This window comes from Triturus cristatus, chromosome 1_2 (genome assembly GCF_964204655.1).
Source record: "Triturus cristatus chromosome 1_2, aTriCri1.1, whole genome shotgun sequence".
NCBI classification, from domain to species: domain Eukaryota; kingdom Metazoa; phylum Chordata; class Amphibia; order Caudata; family Salamandridae; genus Triturus; species Triturus cristatus.
In genome coordinates, this window is record NC_140580.1 from 542832346 (window position 1) to 542854479 (window position 22134).

General features: G+C 47.2%; 1 protein-coding gene across 2 annotated transcripts in view; it reads right to left on the minus strand.

Moving 5' to 3' along the window:
• Window positions 1–20559, minus strand: part of ANKRD2 (ankyrin repeat domain 2) — a 78756-nt gene extending 58197 nt beyond the window's left edge. For both annotated transcript variants that reach the window (XM_085615009.1, XM_085615007.1), the window contains exon 1: window positions 19896–20559. In XM_085615009.1, the coding sequence (XP_085471135.1) occupies window positions 19896–19964 (69 nt within the window). In that variant the 5' untranslated portion in view covers window positions 19965–20559. The remainder of the gene's footprint in view (window positions 1–19895) is intronic.
• Between the last annotated feature and the right edge of the window lie 1575 nt (window positions 20560–22134).

Consider the following 22134-nt stretch of genomic DNA (forward strand, 5'->3'; position numbering starts at 1 on the left):
GGACCCACCTGTCCGATGTTATAGCCTGCCAGCCCAGTAAAAATTGTTGGATCCTGCCTCCAAACGAACAGCTGTGCTCCACTAAGGGCACACTAAAGGGGTTTGGCAGGTGTGATTGCCCCTGCCTGAGCCACAGAAAGATCGAAAAGGCTGGTGTGGTTGTCAGGGCAGACAAGCCCAATGAACTTACAGTAGCCCTGCTTTCTTTTAAGCGCTCCAGAGCAGAAACCTTTTAATTCCAAAAGTCTTATCAAAGGGCATGTCCATAAGAGAAGACTGGATATCGCTGAAAAAACCTGTGCATCTCATCCAGGCTTGGAGACGGATAGCATTGCTAGTGCCAATGGCTTGCCCACTAGAATCCGTGTCATCCAGGCCACAGCAGTTGTAAGCTCGGCAGCACCACAGCCATCCTATATGACTTGGATAGCAATGGTCGAAGTTCTTTTGGGACACCTTTAAAGACTTGAGTAACAGTGTCCCAAAGAGCGTGAGAATAGTGGCCTAAAAGACAGCTGGCATTGACCTACCAGAGAAATACATTTTGGAAGAAAACTTCTTATTCAGGGGAGTCAGAAAGGGATTAGGGTTTGTCAAGCTGGCAGCAACTTGAATCAAGAAGCTCTCTGGAGAAGAGTGCTGGGTCAGAAAAGCGGGGACACCGGCGGCAGGGCGATGTCAGCGGGCAATCTGTTGATTTGCTGTAAGACCAAAACATGATTTGGCCCAGGCCCCTAAAAGGATGTCGGTAAAGGCCTCATTAAAGGGCAACAGCTCAGTATTGTGTGCCTGGGTTGGAGAACTGCGCTTAGAGCATTAGATTTGACGTCTAAGGTGGGGAGATGGAGGTCAAGAACCTCGGCCGTTCTTTGCCCACTGCGAAGCAGGCACTCTCTTTAGGGGTAGGGCCTGGAGGTGAGAATAGGCCAGTATCAAGAGAGGCATAAGCACAATTGGCAGAGTGGAGGCCCTCATGACAATTTTCCACATGGTAATGTTACCCAAACTGATCTCATTAGCTGTTCCAAATAGGGAATGGAGAGTGTGAGACCTGTCCTGCAGAACCGGGGTGCTGATAGGCTCATTTGGAGTGGGCAAGGGCTGCAGCTTGATGAACACCAAGTGTGGCCTTGGTCAAGGTCAGGGCATCTCTGACTCGGAGAGCGAAATGGGCGGAGACCTACCCTCCTGCATCCACGGAGTCGGCATCGAAGTATCAGGAACCAGCGTGAAACGTGGAGATGCAGAGTTATCAAAAATGCCAGTAGGAACCCAATCGCAGGCGCAGAGGGTCCAACTGAAACCAAGAACCAACTCCCAGGTGGTATGCCAAATGGAGAACTACTCAGCCCTGTGGGGCCCGCAGGTGCACCAAAAGGCATCAAAAGGGATCCGAAGAGTCAGAGCATGGCCTTGCAGACTCTTGGATCTGCCTCAGTATCGCAGGTACCCCCTGAAACCTGGGTTGTGCTAGGACAAGTTGCGGAATTGGCTCTGAGGTCGACAGACTTCCGGGGCGAGATTGAGAAGCATGATGATGCCCTCACACCTTCTCAGGTGTACGAGAGCTGCAGGAAGGGGCTGATTCCTGCTTGGATTTCTTTTGCTTTTTCTTTGACTTAGCAGAGGATTCAGAGTGCGAAGATGAATGGCCTTGGGGCCGACTTTTGGACCGAGAACACGATTGAGACTGACCTTTGGACTTAGACTGATTCACACACGGGGCTTTCAATGTTTGGTGATGGGGAGCTTTGCCTCACGGTCCCTGATGACCTTCAGCTTCATTGACTCAGAGTCACTGCAGGCCTAGAGTTGAGAGCCGACCACAGGAACAAAAGGGAAACCTGATGGCGGTCAGTGAAGGACATTTGCTTGTGACAGTCGTGCAAGGTTTAACCATAGTCATCTTGAGAGGTTACATTTTCCCTTACACACTGGATTTTTTAAACTTGTTGAGGTAAAAAGATACTTCGAAGAGACAAGAAATAGCTCTGGATCTGCTTCTGGTGGAGCGGAATGAAAGAAACTGACATTAGCATGCAGGAGTGGCGGCCTATATTGGCTCAGCATGTAATTCCTGGGGCAGAACGGTGTCAGTGTGGAGCCACAAGGCACCACCTATCGGTACGCAGAGGTACTGCTCCAAAGTTTCCGAATCCAGTACTGTCTATCAGAAACGGTTTTTTATTGGTTAGGGTGCCTCACTAGAAGCCCTTGACACAATGTTGGAGAGATGTGAACCCTTTGTCGTATAGGGCAGAGGGTCTGTAGTCAATGTGTAGGACTTGGAGATCATTGTTGTGTGCACCAAAGTGGCACAAGCTACAGTAGTCAAGACAGGAAAGGCCCAAAGTGTGCACAGTGTTTGAAGTGAAAAGAGTGGAAAGGTTGAACGAGTAGAAGTAGACAATGCTTTACCTTCTTCAGCAGCCTTAGATGTCACAATATGCCCTTGCTCCTCCAGTACAATCGTACCGCTGGGGTTTCAACCGGACTCATGTAGATTACTTAGTTACACTAAAGTTCTCATGGCTCACTCCCTGAGCTGCTGTGTTATTTCCTAGCAATACTAGAGAAGGGTAATTTTGGAGAAAAGAGTGACTTAGGCAGTAGGTTAGACTAGAAAACTATGCTGTGGAGCAAAGGCAAGTTTTTATGTCTCCTTTTCTGCAGTCGTGGCCACCTCTGCAGCAGCCATGTTAGATGCGTACTGATGAGTGGCAGTTCCATCTTACGGTCTCACCTGGCGTTGCAGCGCGCATGCGCTGCACGCTCTGCGAAGCTTCTTGTAATCGATTTACTTTGAGAAGTGGAGTTTAGACTCCGCCCGTTATTTCGATTGGTTTGCGTCATTGTTTATGGTAAACGGTGTCTTAATTGAAAGTCAGGCTTTTTAGTCCCTCCTGGTTACCGCCCTGTCTCCTTTTGGCCCCGCCCACCCAGACTGGATCTTTTACGTGCAGCATTACACAGTCTCCTTCATTAGTGAAGAAGCACTATATTTTTTCACAATGCCGACAGCTTTGTTGAAAATACGCCTTGGGCGGGCTCTCTACCACGTCCTCCTGTTGCCATCTCCCTCGGGTGCCGCCAGGGCTGTCCAACGTGTCGCCATTACTTCATGATGTCGAAATAACCAGCGGGGTCAATCCAGCGGGGAGAGGCCGCATTAGCAAAGCCGGGGTGAGAGGCTGGCAGCGGAAAAACAAAAACCTCTTCGGGAAACCCAGTGGGGCCAAGCGTGTCCTATATTTTTCAAACCGCACACACAATTAATGTTTGCCTTTATGGCTGGCAGCCCGGTGTCTGTGAGGATTATTGCAGCTGAATACGATTGTGCACAGTGTGGTCTGAAGGAGTACACCGTACATGGGAACAGAGCGTTTTGCTTCGAGGTGATGACCTACCTGAAGACCAAACAGGCGCCATAAGAGGAGTCGTTAAATAGTTTTGCTGTGAGTACTGAGCATTGGGCGCTTGGCACGACACGAGACTTGTATTTAACAGCTGCACCAGAAAGTTTAGATAGTTTTACGGAAAAAAAATAAGTATGTCGGGATATCGCCCTGACATGTCCTATGACGCTTTAACCCCTTCAGTGCCACGCCCTTTCCCCGCCCTGTGCCGGGCGTTACATTAGCGGGCGGGGTTCATGACGAGATAGTCTCGTCATGGGCACAGCGCAACCGTGCTCCATGACAAGACTATCTCGTCATGGGCACTGAAGAGGTTAAGTTTTGTATTTTTGAGTGAATGAGGCGCGATTTTAAGGAAGGCGAGTATCTGAAAAATATATTTGAGAACACTCAGTCTGATCTAGAGCAAAGGACCCCACATCATCCGTGTGGTCATTTGAAAGGTCAGGCTTTTTAATTATCAGTACACTGTATTTTAGGATTTGTAGATTAATTTTACATTGTAAGCATGGGGATCAAAATAATATGTAAAGTTCTAGGCATTAGAAAGCAAGAACTGATTGAAGATGCCTCATGTGACATCGTACCCATGACGGCAGTTATGAGCGTTACGTATATGTATTCTACTCACTGACCCATGAAAGTCTGTCATACTTATAGTCTCATACATGCCATCTTGATCCTGCCAACTCCCATGCATGATTTTTGCCCTACGCTGCTTCTAAAACTGCAAAAGACAAACAATTGATGGACGGAATGCAGAACAAATCAAAACATTCACCCCCAGTCGAGAGATCTGGGTTAAATCAATCATTCTTTTGCTCACCATGCTACCCCAGTTTAGACCTGGCCATATGCAAATCAGTCTTGACCCTGTGCCTCATGGGAACAGTCCAGCCCGAACTGCCAAGCCAGGGCCTCCCTGGACCAGAAACAAGCATCTTAGGACCGGTTTCAGGGTTTCACCCCTCTTCAGCCAGGATAACTTGATTCCAGTGGCACAGTGAGCCCAGGGCCCACGTCTAGGCATACCTGGCGCACTTAGGGCGAGAAAGCAAAAGACAAACAATTGATGGACGGAATGCAGAACAAATCAAAACATTCACCCGCAGTCAAGAGATCTGGGTTAAATCCATCATTCTTTTGCTCAGCATGCCACCCCAGTTTAGACCTGGCCATATGCATATCAGTCTTGAGCCTGTGCCTCATGGGAACAGTCCAGCCTGAACTGCCAAGCCAGGTCCTCCCTGGACCGGAAACAAGCATCCTAGGACCGGTTTCAGGGTTGGGTCCAAATTGGGGTGGCGTAGTGGGCAAAAGAACGATGGATTTAACCCAGATCTTTTGAGTGGGGGAGAATGTTTGCATTGTCAGCCTTCCATCCATCATTTGTTTGCTGTAACACTTTTCGCTCTAAGTGGGATGGTGTACTGCTCGATTTTCCCGGTCTTATTGTGTTGAAGGGTGATTTAGGTGACTTCAGTCTCTTTCCATTCAAGTCTAAGGGTTAGGGTAGTGAATGGAACCTATTTACTAGGCACTTCGACATGATTCTGTGCTCTTCCCCATAGATCAGGGCTTGCACATATAGCCTAGGGGATAGATTCGTTAGTATTAGGGATAACCTGTCTTGTAGTGAGGGTATTTCATGGAGCCGTGCTGAATGCAGGCCTGGTAGGCCTTAAACGGGAGAGACTCCATCTTTCCTCCTGCTCTGGCAGCTTGGATGTTTCTAGGTCATAGGCAGTGTTTTAGTTAGGAGGTGTTATTCGCTTGGAGAGAACCGGTTCAGGCCGGCCCTTATCGAAGGATTGTATTTTTCTTCATGCCGAAGACACTACATCAGTCCGGCCGGCTGGGAACGTGTCCTTGGCACAGGGAGGTACAAGAATTTGGTGGGCGGCAGGTTACGGGCTGGAATTTTCCATGAGGAAATGCACGTCTATATTAGTAAAAGTTTGAGGCAGATACTGGCACTTGCTTCTAGTCCATGGGCGGCACCTGGCCGTTAGTAGTAAAGCTGCTGCTTATTCCAGGGAAGACAGATGACAAACTTGGAGGTGGAGAAAAACCGAGAAATAGATATTCCAAAGAGAAGAGAGTAGCCGATGAGGAAGAGGTCCCAGTGACTCGGAGAGGGAGACGGGAGTAAACCCGTGATTGCGGAGGTGTGACTTCCAGGCGAAGCCGAGGCGCAGACGAGAAGGGAACCTAGATGACCATTGAGTGCAGGCTACATACGACCAAGGTGATGTGAACCCCTTACTATTAGAGTGTACAACTTAATCTTTCACTTTTCTTTGCAGGTTATGTGATATGTATTATGTTCCGTGAGTGTGCATGTAATAACTAAATAAAGTATTAAAGCGATATGTGCTACGTGTTCTTGTGTAAGAGGGTAACCTATTCTTCTAGTCAGCTGTGACTTGACATGAACAGATGTTAATCCTGATCAGGTAGGTGGTAACTGAGTAAGGGAGAAAGGAGCCCTTCGAACTAGGGAACAAGTTGTGCTCAACTAGCTGTCTTTGTGTGATCTGATATATAGTAACACTGATGTCATAGGATGAACTCGTGCTAAGGCTGCCGTCTGGGCAGGAAGTCCTGGGTCCGTTTGGGACCGCGAGGCTGTGGCTGCCGTCTGGGCAGGAAGTCCTGGGTCCGTTTGGGACCGCGAGGCTGTGGCTGCCGTCTGGGCAGGAAGTCCTGGGTCCGTTTGGGACCGCGAGGCTGTGGCTGCCGTCTGGGCAGGAAGTCCTGGGTCCGTTTGGGACCGCGAGGCTGTGGCTGCCGTCTGGGCAGGAAGTCCTGGGTCCGTTTGGGACCGCGAGGCTGTGGCTGCCGTCTGGGCAGGAAGTCCTGGGTCCGTTTGGGACCGCGAGGCTGTGACTGCCGTCTGGGCAGGAAGTCTGTGGCTGCCGCCTGGGCAGGAAGTCCTGGGTCCGTTTGGGACCGCGAGGCTGTGACTGCCGTCTGGGCAGGAAGTCCTGGGTCCGTTTGGGACCGCGAGGCTGTGACTGCCGTCTGGGCAGGAAGTCTGTGGCTGCCGTCTGGGCAGGAAGTCCTGGGTCCGTTTGGGACCGCGAGGCTGTGACTTGTAGGTCTTGGTATATATAGTAGGAATTCCCTGTCCTTAGGTGGTACATATATGTGGTTATTTAGGTGTAAATAGGCCCTAGGGAGGGGGTAACGTTCTGGTTTGGGTTAGAGAGGCTCTGTTGAGCGGGTTCTATCTGATCCGAAGACCCAAGCAGAACATTTGGCGTCACGAACCGTTTACGAAACCTGTGTGCGTTGTGGTTGTCTTGTGTTTGCTTTCGGCGCGTGCGTGGTTTTGTTTGCATTTTATTTTTGTATATTTCTGCGTATAGTTTTTTTTTTTCTTCCTTCTTTTCTTTTTCTTCTTTTCTTCTTTTTCCTTTTTCACGATGTTTTCTAAAAAGTCTAAATCTACTTTTAAGTTGCCCGTTGATATTCCCGGATGGGATTCAACGCCTTATGAAGCCTTGGCCCGTGAGTGGGCTGATTCTAATGGTTTGAGTGAGAATTGGAATTCTTCTTTGGAGCTGGCAGAGCCGGCTAATGTGATTGCTTGTTTGCAGAAGGCACCCGTATCGAAGGGTGAGGAGATTCCCATTTTGGGGCGCAGAGGTTGGATTCTTTTGTCTGCATACAGGATTTTGCATGAGAGATTGTTGAAGTTACAGATATCTCTTAAAGATGTGGAAGCGCACTTTGTTGAGATTCAGAATTCTCATACTTTGTTGCGGTGTCAAAATAAGTTGCTTGCTGATAAACTTGAGACTTACCAAACTATTGCCGAACGGGCGGCTGTGCGAATTGCTCGTTATAAATACAAGAACAGGCGTGGTCGGGTTTCGACGCGAAAGGTGCGTCTGGTCGTGGCGACAGCCGGGCTGGATTGGAATCCTGATGAATGGGATGGTAATATCTGGAACTCGACTGATTCCTGTTCCTCGGGTGAGGAGTCTGCCAAGCGCGAGTCTTCTCGCTCCCGCCATGATTGTAAGTCTGCTTCTCGCACCTTTGATGGTGCACCCCGTGATTACTCTCGTTCTTCGAGTGGGATCAATGCTTCTTACACTGATTGTCCCTCTACGAGTACTGGTCGAGCTCCTTGTGATGCTCATCCCGCGGTCTCGGTGCATCCAGTTTTTCGTCGGAAGTTGCAGCAGTCTCCCGCTGCTCCGCAGGGTGTTTCTTTAGACTCTTTAGAGGACTTTACTCAACAAGAAATTAGTGATATTTTGCAGCGATTTCGGCAGCGAGCTGGTGAGACCTTGCTCACATGGATGGTGCGCCTTTATGAACTGGGCGCTGCTGGCATTATGTTAGATAATGGCGATTGTTTGAAGTTTTGTTCCTTGAGTTCGGATTCTACTGTACAGGATCATTTTCGTAACTATAATGGTGTTGGTCAGATTTCTTTACTCCAATTGGCGACTGAGGGTTGTAATGTGAAATATCCTACTGAATCTGACTGGCCTGTGAATGACAAGCCGTGGTATACTTTGCGTGATGCTGCTCAACGTCTCAAAGAGGAGGTGATGAAAACGGCAATTTTTCTGGGTACTGCTGACAGGTTGCTTGATGGTTCGTTGACATCTTCTGTGCGGAACCGTATCATTCGATCTTCCCCTGTTGCCTATAAGCAGGTCATGATGACTTTATTGATTAATCAGACTGGTAACGTGTTATCTACGGTTTTGGAATCGGTGCGCCAACTCGGTGAGTTGGGTGAGTGGTTTAAACCTGAACGTCAGTCCCGGCCTGACACTCGTACTCCTGGTGAAAATAAACTTACTAGACGTGATATTTTTTCTGGTCTTCTGGCTGATGGTGTGCGGAGGGAGGACATTGATGGTGAGACTACCGCTCGTTTGTGGGAGTTGTTTCGCAAACGTGGCTTGGATCGAAAGGAGGGTGCCCGGCGTGTTCGGACCACTGAGTGTGATCGTGGTGGTTCTGACGGTAGCGATGATGACGACCGCCGTGGGCGCTCTGTTCGTCGTGATGATCGACGTTCTGCACGTGATGTGTCCCCCCGTCGAGAGAGAGACGGGGAGAGAGAGGGGGAAAGAGAAAGGGGGAGAAATGACTATGTTTACAGCAGACGTAGAGATGATAGGGATCAATCCCCTGAGTTGAGGAGGAGAGAGGATCGTCACAGTTTGGTCGATCGTAACCCGCAGTACAATGCAGAAGATACGAATCCGTTCCGTACTGGGAATGGATATGAACAGGAGGTACCGATACCTAAGAAGCGTGAGAGTCTTTATCCTGATTTATCCTGGTATACAGAATGCAGTAAGAATGATTAGGAAAGAGGTCAAGCTCCGGTACACAGATGGGCTCACAGAGATAATAGACCCTATGTAGATATTGATATTTATTGGAGACATCGTAATATCCAAAGGGCCCGAGCATTGGTAGATACAGGAGCGGAGGCCACTCTTATTCATGGAAAATCGAAGAAGTTTACAGGTCAGCCTTTTACTATTACCGGATTAGGTGGAAAAGAAACCCCTGCAGTTCAAACTTTGCTTGAAATGAGAATAGGTAGAATTCCTAGAAAAGAGTATTCTGTACTAGTAGTGCCACTTCTAGAATTCATAATTGGGATTGATATTTTGAGAGGAATGACTTTGCATCTAGATGACGGATGTTACCAATTTGGAACAACGCATTATATATCGTCCAGACCTATACGGGTTGGTCGTTTAAGAATGCCCCCCATACAAGTTCCCCATGCGACAAAAGTGGTTTGTCAGAAGCAGTATCGTATTCCAGGTGGTCATGAGGAGATTAGTACCACTATTCAGGAGTTAGTGGATGCAGGAGTCATAACCCCAGTTACTTCTGCTTGGAATAATCCTGTTTGGCCGGTGCGTAAGAGTGATAACTCTTGGCGCATGACCGTTGATTATCGAGAATTGAACAAGCACACACCCTCTTTGACTGTTGCAGTACCGGATGTTATTACACTAATTGAGAGAATCCAAAAGCATCCAGGTACATGGTACGCGTCCATTGATATTGCTAATGCTTTCTTTTCAATTCCGATTGCCCCAGAGTGTCAGGAACAATTCAGTTTCACGTGGAACGGGCGTCAGATGACGTTTAGAAGTCTTCCCCAGGGCTATGTGCATAGTCCTACGATATGTCACCGGCTGGTGGCAGAGCATTTGGCTGAGGTACCGGTTCATCCCCAAATTCAGATATGTCATTATATTGATGATGTTTTGATCCAAGGCGAAACACAAGAGGAAGTTCAGACCCAATTAGACAGAGTCATTGAGTGCCTGCGTGAGAAAGGTTGGGAAATCAACCCAGATAAATTGCAAGGTCCGTCCCAGGCTGTAAAATTTTTGGGTATTAATTGGCATGAAGGGCACCGTGAAGTGATCCCTCAGGTTAAACAGAAGATTCTTGATTTTGCAGTTCCTAGAAATAGGAAAGAAGCCCAGAGCTTCATTGGTCTGTTTGGTTTTTGGCGCCAGCATATTCCTCATTTGAGTCAAATATTGGCCCCCTTGTACCGGGTCACGCGTAAAAAGAATGCATTTGAATGGAATAAACCACAGCAAGATGCGTTTAGTCTGGCAAAAGAGGCAATTCAACATGCTCTGGATTTATGGCCTGTACGTGATGGTGACGTGGATTTGAATGTGTCCGTACAGGGCCTTTATGCAAATTGGAGTTTGTGGCAGAAACAAGGCAGGAGTAAAGTACCGTTAGGTTTTTGGACCAAAAAGTTACCTGATGCTGGTGAGCGTTACACACCCTTTGAGAAACAGTTACTTGCTTGTTATTGGGCTCTGGTGGATACCGAGCAATTGACTTTGAAACATGATATAGTTCTGCGTCCGGAAATTCCTATCATGCAGTGGGTTCTGAGTTCGCCGAAAACTCACCGAATTGGACACGCTCAAGAGGCGAGTGTGATTAAATGGAAATGGTACATACAAGACAGGGCACGTGTGGGCCCGAAAGGAGTTGCTTCTTTACATGAGCAGGTGGCGCGAGCGCCATCGACTGAGACTGAGAGTGAATGTTCTGTACCTTTAGCACAGGAGTCTCCTGTCAAGTGGGGTAAGCCTTTTGATGATTTGTCCGCAGCGGAAAGAAACCATGTTTGGTTCACTGATGGTTCAGCGAGGTTTATAGGGATGACACGGCACTGGAAGGCGGTGTCCTATAATCCGATCACACAGAAACTGTTGAGCACAACTGGTGAAGGTAAAAGCAGCCAATTTGCCGAGCTTTACGCTGTTTACCAAGTTTTGAAACAAGAGTTACCTGGTACATGTCATATTTTCACTGATTCTTGGTCTACTGCCAATGGACTGGCTGTTTGGTTGCCAACTTGGCACTCTCATAATTGGAAGTTACATTCCAAAGAATTATGGGGAAAGGAGTTATGGCAAGAAATTTGGGAGATGCTCCCACAGAGTACTGTTACAATCTTCCATGTGGATGCTCACACCCCGATAGATTCTCTTGACAAATTTTTTCATAACATTGCAGATGAGAAGTCTAAAATTGCTGAGGCAGTGGTGGACAGGCAAGATTCTGATATTGCGGGATTGGCGAAATGGGCACACCAGAAGGCAGGACATTTTGGAGAGAAGGCCACTAGCAGGTGGGCTGCTGATCGAGGAATTTATATTCCCTTAGATTTGATCAAAAATGTTATTTTACACTGCCCCGTTTGTCAGCATATCAGACGGCGTAAGGTGCCCCAAATTGTTAAAGGTCATTTACATCGCGGCAAACTGCCCGCTCAAATTTGGCAGATCGATTACATTGGTCCACTTCCCATGAGTAGGAATTGTCAATATGTTTGCACTATTGTCGATACATACAGTGGCCTGCTGGTAGCCCTTCCCTGTAAGCAAGCTACCCAATTGAATACCATTAAAACATTAGAATTAATTATGATGTACTATGGTGTGCCATTCCAAATTCAATCTGACAATGCATCCCATTTTCGTGGAAGATTGGTACAGGAATTCTGTGCGGAAAACAATATTGAATGGATATTCCATATCCCCTACTACCCACAGGCCTCGGGCCTGGTGGAGAGATTGAATGGCCTGCTAAAGGACCAGCTGCGTAAGTTAACGGATGACAAGTATAAAAATTGGCGAGATTTTTTGCCCCAAGCACTATTGATTTTGAATAATCGTCCTTTTTTAAATGCTGAATCTCCACTTATGCGTTTGTTTCCCCCGAATGCTGAGGCTATGCCTAATGAAATCAGAGAAACTGTGATGTATTGGGAAATTACTCCCGGAGCTTTAGCTCCATGTAGAGCGACCCCAGGGTCGGCAGGTTTAGACTTGCATGCTATGGATGACATTGTTATAAAAAGTAGAGATCGAGTCATCATAGAGACAGGTGTTGGTGTTCAGATACCACCTGGAAATTTCGGATTGATCGCCCCCAGATCGGGGCTGGCTGTAAAAGGCATTCAGGTGCTTGGAGGAATTATCGACAGTGATTATCAGGGAGAGATTAAGGTGCTCCTGCTGAATAGCAGTGAGGTTGACTTACTGATACATCGCACTGACCGAGTGGCTCAATTACTCATAATGCCTGTTTTCAGTGGTGTATTAATGAAAGGCACTGCTCCAACGTTGCTAACTGTACGTGGCCAGAAAGGTTTTGGCTCCACGGATAATCCTGGGGCCAGAGTTTGGGTGCAGTCGCCTAAGAATCCCCCTGAACAAGCAGAGGTCATTGCCACCGGTCAGGATAATACCATTTTGGTTATGAGACCAGGGAAAGATAGCTGGGAAGCGGTCCCGGCTGATAAATGTTATTTACGAGAATGATTAATACCTGTATTTGGTTTTCTTTCAGATCATTCTTTGGATTGTTGCTGCAGGATGTGTCGGAGCCGGACTGTTTTCGGACTGGTACGATGAGAAAGGAGGGATCCTATCAACCCGGGATGAACTGGGAACCCGAGTGTTGCGTTCCTTCGCTGCATGGGATTCATCATCGAACTTTTGGACCGCACTCGCTAAGAGGGTGACTGACGCCCCTCACTTCTGTTTGACACCGATGAGATCTGTTCATGACATTCTGGCGACCTGCCTGGTTGCTGTCCCCGCCTCATTGGAAACTTTAACTCATATTTTTAATGTCTCGAAGGCCCGTCCCAATATTCTCCTGGGTGATTTTGCTACCCATGTATATTGCCCCCTATGTATTGAATTGCCGAACGAGCAAACGCCCATCCAGTCCCAAATACTTACTTATAATATCACACAAGGTGATTTGTGCTTCTTTCTTACGTGTAATCCTAGTGCGATCTCTGAATGTCTGCGCCTAAAACTAAAAGGCGCCACTTCGTTTACAACCCACGAACGGACTTTGTGCTTTCAAAGGACACCGGCCACATGTGCTTCAGTTCAGAACAATATGACTTGTAATAGTTTGGTAGTTACCCCCAGTCACTATCGCACGATGTTACTACCTGCCGGATGGCTTTTCTCATGTGGTAATACTTCCTGGCCATTTGTCCCTGCAAACATTTCCGGAGGCCCTTGTGCCATTACAAGACTCAGTTTGTTGATGTTCGCATCGCATCCGAATGCCAACTCTCGTGTGCTTCGAGATACTGTAATGTTACAGGAGGATTGTGACCCATCTTTGCATTTATATTCCAAGTCTGAATACCTTAGCTTAGCTGTTTCAATTATTGGTGTTCCTGCTTTGGCGGTTCATAATGCCAAATCTATTGGGAAAATGGCCTGCTGGATGGTGAAATCTATTAATCATACTTCTACAATTTTGTCTGACATGCTATTAGACGCCCAGGGTGAACGTAGGGCCATTTTGCAAAATAGAGCAGCCATTGATTATCTTTTGCTTAAACATGGACATGATTGCTCGGACTTTGAAGGTCTCTGTTGTTTTAACTTGTCTGACCATACACAATCCATTCGTGCTCACATCGACAAGTTGCGTGACTTAACAGAAGAAGTTAGAAAACACATTGACCAGGGCTGGTTTGACTGGCTCTTTAATTGGTTACCTGATATACACTTGCTACGCCAAATATTAGGTGGTATTTTGATTGCTGTTGCTGTTTTGATTTCTATCTGTTGCTTTATTCAGTGTATTCCTTCATTATTTCAATTCTGCACACTTGGTACTAGACATAGATCAGTTAGTTTTGTTTCATATTATTCTTCCACAGATGTTAGCTCCATTTAATGAATGTATAATAGACTGAAGTCAAGGGTGAAATGTACTGCTCGATTTTCCCGGTCTTATTGTGTTGAAGGGTGATTTAGGTGACTTCAGTCTCTTTCCATTCAAGTCTAAGGGTTAGGGTAGTGAATGGAACCTATTTACTAGGCACTTCGACATGATTCTGTGCTCTTCCCCATAGATCAGGGCTTGCACATATAGCCTAGGGGATAGATTCGTTAGTATTAGGGATAACCTGTCTTGTAGTGAGGGTATTTCATGGAGCCGTGCTGAATGCAGGCCTGGTAGGCCTTAAACGGGAGAGACTCCATCTTTCCTCCTGCTCTGGCAGCTTGGATGTTTCTAGGTCATAGGCAGTGTTTTAGTTAGGAGGTGTTATTCGCTTGGAGAGAACCGGTTCAGGCCGGCCCTTATCGAAGGATTGTATTTTTCTTCATGCCGAAGACACTACATCAGTCCGGCCGGCTGGGAACGTGTCCTTGGCACGGGGAGGTACAAGAATTTGGTGGGCGGCAGGTTACGGGCTGGAATTTTCCATGAGGAAATGCACGTCTATATTAGTAAAAGTTTGAGGCAGATACTGGCACTTGCTTCTAGTCCATGGGCGGCACCTGGCCGTTAGTAGTAAAGCTGCTGCTTATTCCAGGGAAGACAGATGACAAACTTGGAGGTGGAGAAAAGCCGAGAAATAGATATTCCAAAGAGAAGAGAGTAGCCGATGAGGAAGAGGTCCCAGTGACTCGGAGAGGGAGACGGGAGTAAACCCGTGATTGCGGAGGTGTGACTTCCAGGCGAAGCCGAGGCGCAGACGAGAAGGGAACCTAGATGACCATTGAGTGCAGGCTACATACGACCAAGGTGATGTCAACCCCTTACTATTAGAGTGTACAACTTAATCTTTCACTTTTCTTTGCAGGTTATGTGATATGTATTATGTTCCGTGAGTGTGCATGTAATAACTAAATAAAGTATTAAAGCGATATGTGCTACGTGTTCTTGTGTAAGAGGGTAACCTATTCTTCTAGTCAGCTGTGACTTGACATGAACAGATGTTAATCCTGATCAGGTAGGTGGTAACTGAGTAAGGGAGAAAGGAGCCCTTCGAACTAGGGAACAAGTTGTGCTCAACTAGCTGTCTTTGTGTGATCTGATATATAGTAACACTGATGTCATAGGATGAACTCGTGCTAAGGCTGCCGTCTGGGCAGGAAGTCCTGGGTCCGTTTGGGACCGCGAGGCTGTGGCTGCCGTCTGGGCAGGAAGTCCTGGGTCCGTTTGGGACCGCGAGGCTGTGGCTGCCGTCTGGGCAGGAAGTCCTGGGTCCGTTTGGGACCGCGAGGCTGTGGCTGCCGTCTGGGCAGGAAGTCCTGGGTCCGTTTGGGACCGCGAGGCTGTGGCTGCCGTCTGGGCAGGAAGTCCTGGGTCCGTTTGGGACCGCGAGGCTGTGACTGCCGTCTGGGCAGGAAGTCTGTGGCTGCCGCCTGGGCAGGAAGTCCTGGGTCCGTTTGGGACCGCGAGGCTGTGACTGCCGTCTGGGCAGGAAGTCCTGGGTCCGTTTGGGACCGCGAGGCTGTGACTGCCGTCTGGGCAGGAAGTCTGTGGCTGCCGTCTGGGCAGGAAGTCCTGGGTCCGTTTGGGACCGCGAGGCTGTGACTTGTAGGTCTTGGTATATATAGTAGGAATTCCCTGTCCTTAGGTGGTACATATATGTGGTTATTTAGGTGTAAATAGGCCCTAGGGAGGGGGTAACGTTCTGGTTTGGGTTAGAGAGGCTCTGTTGAGCGGGTTCTATCTGATCCGAAGACCCAAGCAGAACAGATGGGTATGCCCAGACTTGGATCCCTTGCTCACTGTGCCACTGGATTCAAGCTAGCCTGGCTGAAGAAGGGTGACATACCCTGAAACCGGTCCCAGGATGCTTGTTTCCGGTCCAGGGAGGACCTGGCCTGGCAGTTCGGTCTGGACTGTTCCCATGAGGCACAGGGTCAAGACTGATTTGCATATGGCTGGTTCCAAACTGGGGTGGCGTAGTAGGCAAAAGAACAATGGATTTAATCCAGATCTTTTGACTGGGGGAGAATATTTGCATTGTCAGCATTCCGTCCATCATTTGTTTGCTGTAACACTTTTCGCTCTAAGTGGGATGGGTATGCCCAGACGTGGGTCCCTTGCTCACTGTGCTACTGGATTCAAGCTAGCCTGGCTGAAGAAGGGTGACATACCCTGAAAACGGTCCCAGGATGCTTGTTTCTGGTCCAGGGAGGACCTGGCCTGGCAGTTCGGTCTGGTCTGTTCCCATGAGGCACAGGGTCAAGACTGATTTGCATATGGCTGGGTCCAAACTGGGGTGGCGTAGTGGGCAAAAGAACGATGGATTTAACCCAGATCTTTTCACTGGGGGAGAATGTTTGCATTGTCAGCATTCCATCCATCATTTGTTTGCTGTAACACTTTTAAAACTGCAGCACTGTTACAAAACCGGACTCCATTAACTAAACTTTGCAATTACAATGAAGACACTAGTTCACACCATGAAGACTAGGTGAGGTATTTGTGTTGCCGGGGAACTGCAGGCATTGTCTTAAACATGGAAGAAAGCCTTTGGTCCTAGTTGTGCTCCAGCTGAGAGTCACATGGGCACTTGCTTGGCCTTACTCCATTCCTAAGGTGTGTGGGCCATTAATTGGCAAGCAGAAGTAAATTGCATGGTGAAACTACGATAAATAAGTATGCTCTCATTTACTATTAAAACAGTCTCAAGTTAAAGAAATGATAGAACAGTATTCAACCTTTGAGTGCTTTAAATAGTGATCTTGCCTGATTTTTGTTTCACACAATCTCTCAGACCCCAGCAGTTATAAAATGTTCACTTTTTTTCAAATTGTAGCATAAGGATAAGAAGGCATTTTACTGGTGGTTGGAAGAGTGTTTTTAATCATATAAAAGTACTCGGTGCAGCCCCTTGTTTATTTTGGGCTCCATTCTTTCTGATTGGTAATTACGTGGTGTGCTATTGTGGTGAAATAATGCTCCGGAGTACAGTGTCCAAGTGTTACAACGCCAATAGCTCTAACTTAAGCAAATGCGAAGCCTATTGCATTTCCAATGCTTCTTTACAGCATAGCAGCAGTGTAAAAGATATGTTGAGCTCAGTGCTTTAAACTGAAAAACAGAAGTGCCGGTACTCACCAAATTGATTGGAGTGGATCTGAAAGGGGCGTGTCTGGGGGCGTGACTTTAAGGCAGGCATGTACAATAGTAGCATTTTCTTCTTCAATGCAAAGAGCCCTTTGGCCAAATTCAGCTCATAGGTGCGGGGCGTAATTGGTAATTTCTCTCGTTTTATATATCATGAACTTAGCACAAGGGCATTAAAACATTTTATATGAAAAGCAGAAGTTGTACGTGAAAGCATACTTTTTTGTTTTTATGGCACGGGGAGATTTATGTGATTTGCCCAGAATCATAAGGTGTTGAGCCGATGCAAGGATTTCACCTCCCAGTGCCATAAAAGCACAAAAAGAATGCTTTCATGTAGCACTTCTGCTTCTCATGTAAAGCACTTGAAGGCCCGCCTGTCAAGTTGGCGCTATATATAACTGCAAAAAAGTATCAATTGTGCCTTGCACACACGAGCCGAACTTGGCCGAAGGGTGTTAGGAGCTCTGACAGACAATGGTGAGTGTATTCCAGGGCTGCAACCTTACACTATAGCTGACAGCAAGTGACAGTTCCAGTGTTGAGACCACTAGCTGTCAAGACGCATGTCTTATTCCTGTCGCGCTGTCAGTGTGTAAAGCTGCAGGAGCAAGCTGCCTCTAGAATACACTCGACATTAAATGTCACATGCACATATCCCAGAGCCCGACCCCAGCATGCCACTAGGAGTACCGGTACTCTCTTGACACAAGGAGATGTCCCGGTGAGTACCAGCCCATTTAATGCACTGGTTGAGCTGTTACCCAACCGAGTGATATGCATTTTATTCACCGCACTTCCACAGGAGTGCCTAAAATTGAGCTTCGTACCTTACCACAACTTCCTGAGCCCTAAGATGCGTGTTCCTCTAGTTTCACACGTTCTCTGGAAAAAACAGGATTACTTCCCTGAGCTATTACACCAGAGTGGAGAGATAACTCAGTTAATGGTCACAGGACGGACAGTCAGACTAACCTTAGGGTCTGTAGAGTAGGGTCCAGATGTACGACCGTTTTTAGGGAAGATTCGGGCCGTTTGCGACCGATAAAAAGGGTTGTAGTATGTATATTTTGGTTACCGACCTGCAAAATCGGGTTTGTATATAGAAAAATGCATTTTATCGTCGCAAACAGCCAGATGCTCCATTTTGGACTGTTAAACTGTGTCATACATCAGACCCACTGGGTGTTACAACAATTATGGACACAGCCATCATACGTATTTTACGCTGTTAGCTTTTGTGGGATTGTTAAGTAATAAGCAGCGTGAGGCATGTTGGTGTGATGTTTTGTGCGCATGCCTCCTGTCTGATGAGAGGTGTGTGGGATCTCGGTGGGAACTGAATGCTGTGCTTGGCATGTATGCCTGCGCATCCTGGCTTAATGGAGGAATACATGAAGTACTTGTTTTCCGCCTGAGTGACGGCTGAGTCAGTAGTCAGCAAAAGGACCCAGAAGAAGACAAAACAGCACAGATCTGGGACAGACTTCCTGAATCGACAGGTGATTCTTCTTGGGCTTGTAGTGAATCTGCCTGTGTGTAGACACAGACCCCCCCACCCCCCCCCCCTCTGTGTCTGACCGTCTGCATGTTATTCCGCTTCCCAGGTGGTCATTTTAAGTACCTGCCCTGCCTTTTGCACTGCAAAGGCCTAGACTGGAGTGACCCACTTTAGAGGGAAAAGAGGGATTTTATCTCTGAAAGTAGGTGTGCCTCTATACATTCAATGTAAGGGGCCCATTCTTGCAGGAAGGTTTGCTTATTGAAAGACCTGGTGAGGGTAGTCCCATCCTTGTCACAGGGACCCTATTTTTGCCGTCCTTGCCTTTCAGTAAAAAATCAGTGCATTCTTGGAATTGTACACTTATTTCAGTTCAGTACAAATAATTAGAGCAATACACCGAAAACAATCATCTGTGAAGGAAACCCTGGCACTGAAGAAATGCAATCCCATGCGATGGAGTCACGTGTCAACCTCGGGTGACAGCGCGAGAGGTCTTACTGCATCCTGACTAAAATTCCAGACAACTCAATCAGACCCCGAACATAAAATCAAAGCATTTGGACTGCGCTCCCCAACCCCAAAATCGTGGGGTCATGTACACTGTGGGGGTAGCAGGGGTTACAAGTTAAGCATTTGCTTATCTCCCTGACAACTTGCAATTAACGTAGCTGCATAAATCAATTGTTGGATTCTGAAAACATCAAGAAACGAGGAATACAGATCTGTAGGGAAATCAGATTTTAAGGTTGGCAGCAGCATCCGAAAAGGCAATGAGGTGGAGACCACGTCAGTCAGGCGCTGCTGAAAGGCAACTGACACCACCCCATCCCTGCCATTCTTTCAGATACTCCGACTCTCACTCTTTCTGAGACAGAGGCCAGTCACCTTTATCAAGGATTGAGGCTTGTGCTCCATGGAAGGGAGCAATAGATTCAAAGTTAGGAACCCACCGAGGAAATGCAATGTAGGGTGCAGGGCTTTAAGTGGGATGAAAAAAACTGGGGGGGGGGGGTCTCAAAGGGACGTGGCCGCTGTAATTAAGCCGTGGCTTAAAACACATATGCTAAAAATCTGTGCTTAGCATAGTGTGCCACCGGACTGGTAATTTGCGGCTTCTGTCATCGCATCCAATATATAATACAGCAAGTAACATTACACCTACAATAAGCCAGGACTATTGGATTTGCCAAAGGTTGGTAGTTGCATAAGATAAATAGGCAACAACTTTGGCTTCGTTGAATAGAATATTGAAAATGCTTCCGTTCTGAAATGATGAGACTGTGAAAAAACTATAACGAGTCTCTCTGAAGTTACATCAAAGCCAGTGAAGGGTGGCACTGCTGCAGAGTTAAGATTTTTTTCACCCTGAGTGGAGGGCAAAAATGGAGAGCCCGATAGGGACCCGTCTCAGCACCTGCTTTTAAGAACTGCTGGTGCTGAGAACCAGCAGGACCCGGCCCACTTAAATCCCTGGTAGCGTGGACACAAGCTGTACTGGGTTCACCTTACATCCCAACCCTCTGTAGACCCACCTCATGCTTTTCTTCAAGCTCCAGCTTCTGGTCAATCAGATCCGTGGCCCACTTCACCTCCTTCTCCATGGCTGACCCCAAAGAGCACCCTCCACAGACTGAAGCCGGAAGACGTCGGCGGGTAGAACAGGTCCCCCTCAGCTGCTGGGCGAGGCCGCGTGCAGGGGATGTCGCAGAAGGTATTTCGCTAAATGTCTTCAAAGTACAGAGAGCAAAACTTTCGGCAGCTGCTCCACCAATCTAGAACACTCGATGACGTGACACATGTCCAGCTCCCTCGGACACCGTGGGTAGTGCACGCGCGTTCCATCCTTTATAGACAACAGGCGGGGCCCGCCCCCTCTCTCACGGGGGCTGAAGGGCCACCGCTCTGAGGGACAGGTGTGGGCCCTTGCACGTGACCTTGGAGCCCGAGAGCCCAGCTCTGCTCGCTGCATTCCCGCGTGCCTCTCTCTGACCTTGTCCCAGCCGCAGCCACTTTCTCCATGGCGGGCCTGTCAGGTCCGGTGGAAGGCTACATGAAGAGCCCTTACCGCCTCTATGGGTCGTCAGCGGATGGGTGTATATGTGCACACACGTCTGTTGTCCTGCTAATCCTTGTGGTACTGACGCTCTCCGTGTCAACACTTGTTAGCAGCTGCGCTTCACACGGGGTCTCGTCAGAGCTTAAGGAAGAGTCGCGCTTCATCTATATACTACCACAACTTCCTCATTTTCAGAATCTAGGAACGTAAATCTGGTGATGCGACACATATCAACAAGCCCTTCATAGAACTCTCAGCAGCATTCTCAAGTTGCAGTTCACTAATCTGCCCGTTTAAGATTCAAGTCTTTGCAACAACAACAGGGCCCTTTTCAAAATTGACTTATTTTTGTTTTCAACATGTTGGCCTCACTTTCTAGAACATAGCAGAGAACCGGTTACATAACTCGACAATTGTAAGCAGATCATAAAAAAATTATTGAATATATGAACTACCAGGCCCGTGTATATGCTCTTTTTAATGTCCTCTCAATAAACAAACAGGTTTGTTTATTAAAGAGTTTTGTGCAGCAGAACAGGCCACCGATTAGCATCGCTCAAGGTCTTGCCTGCCCTTTTCCATATTGACGCTATCTGAAGCATTTATGGAAATGACGACCTTCAAATGTGTCCTTTTGATGAAGGAAACACATAAACAAGCTCTTTGTTCAATTCAGTGGAGAAAAATAGAAATACATGTTATCGAGTATGTAACTTCTTCTTCTCAATCCCCCACATGGCTTATCACCCCTGCACATTCTTATGGCCCCATTCTCTATGGCAGTGGTCCTTAAACTGTGGTTCGGAGACCCCTGGGGATTCGCGACTAGTTAAAAGAGTAAATAATATTAACTGATCACCAAAGTGTGTGTAAATAAAGAATCAAAATGTAACTGACAATTTTAAAACGTTAAGTAATTGTGAAGAAATGTTCAATTGGAGGCTGAGAATTCTCCAACTAATTCTCAGATTGATTCTTGGGAGAAGTGCAAATACCAATACAAAACAACTGGTTATAGGGTCTGAGGGAATTTTTAAAGACCTGCGCAGACAAATCCCCAAATCACTTGAATCAACACAACAAGTAGAGTCTGCGGGTCTAAACCAAACACTCAAAAGAAAAGAAACGACAAGTCAGCACATTCCAAAATGAAAGAAGTCCTCATAAAGAGGGCCAAGTCCCATCACCCACCGAAGTGGCATGCTTCATCATCTGGGACCTCCCATAACTACACCTGGTGTAGTTATAGAGCTACTACTCCTTCGATTACTGTAACAAGGAGGAGCTCAGGGATGTTTTGATTCCTGTAGTTGGGAGGGTGGATTATCTCAGACTGAAAAAGCTGTCATAAGTGTGGTGAATCTAGATGCAGTGTGTGGAATCGAAAAGTGGTTTAAAATTGATCATCATTGGAAAATAAATTTTATTCTGTATCCAATGACACCAAACTAAAAACAGCAGAAATTATGAGGGGAACGCGTCCACAAACGTTATAGGGCCGCGCCCTCGTGGGTCAACATGTTTCAGCCAACCTGTGTCTACCCAATGACTGTGGCTTTCGTCAGGACCAAAACTACTGCAATAATGTGAGTGAGTGATGAGTGATATAAAAGGAACAATACAACCTACCAAAGTACCTACTTATCTGTGGATATGTGGCACCGTAGTGATGTAACTTAATCACCTGGAGGCAAGACAAAATAATAATACATGAA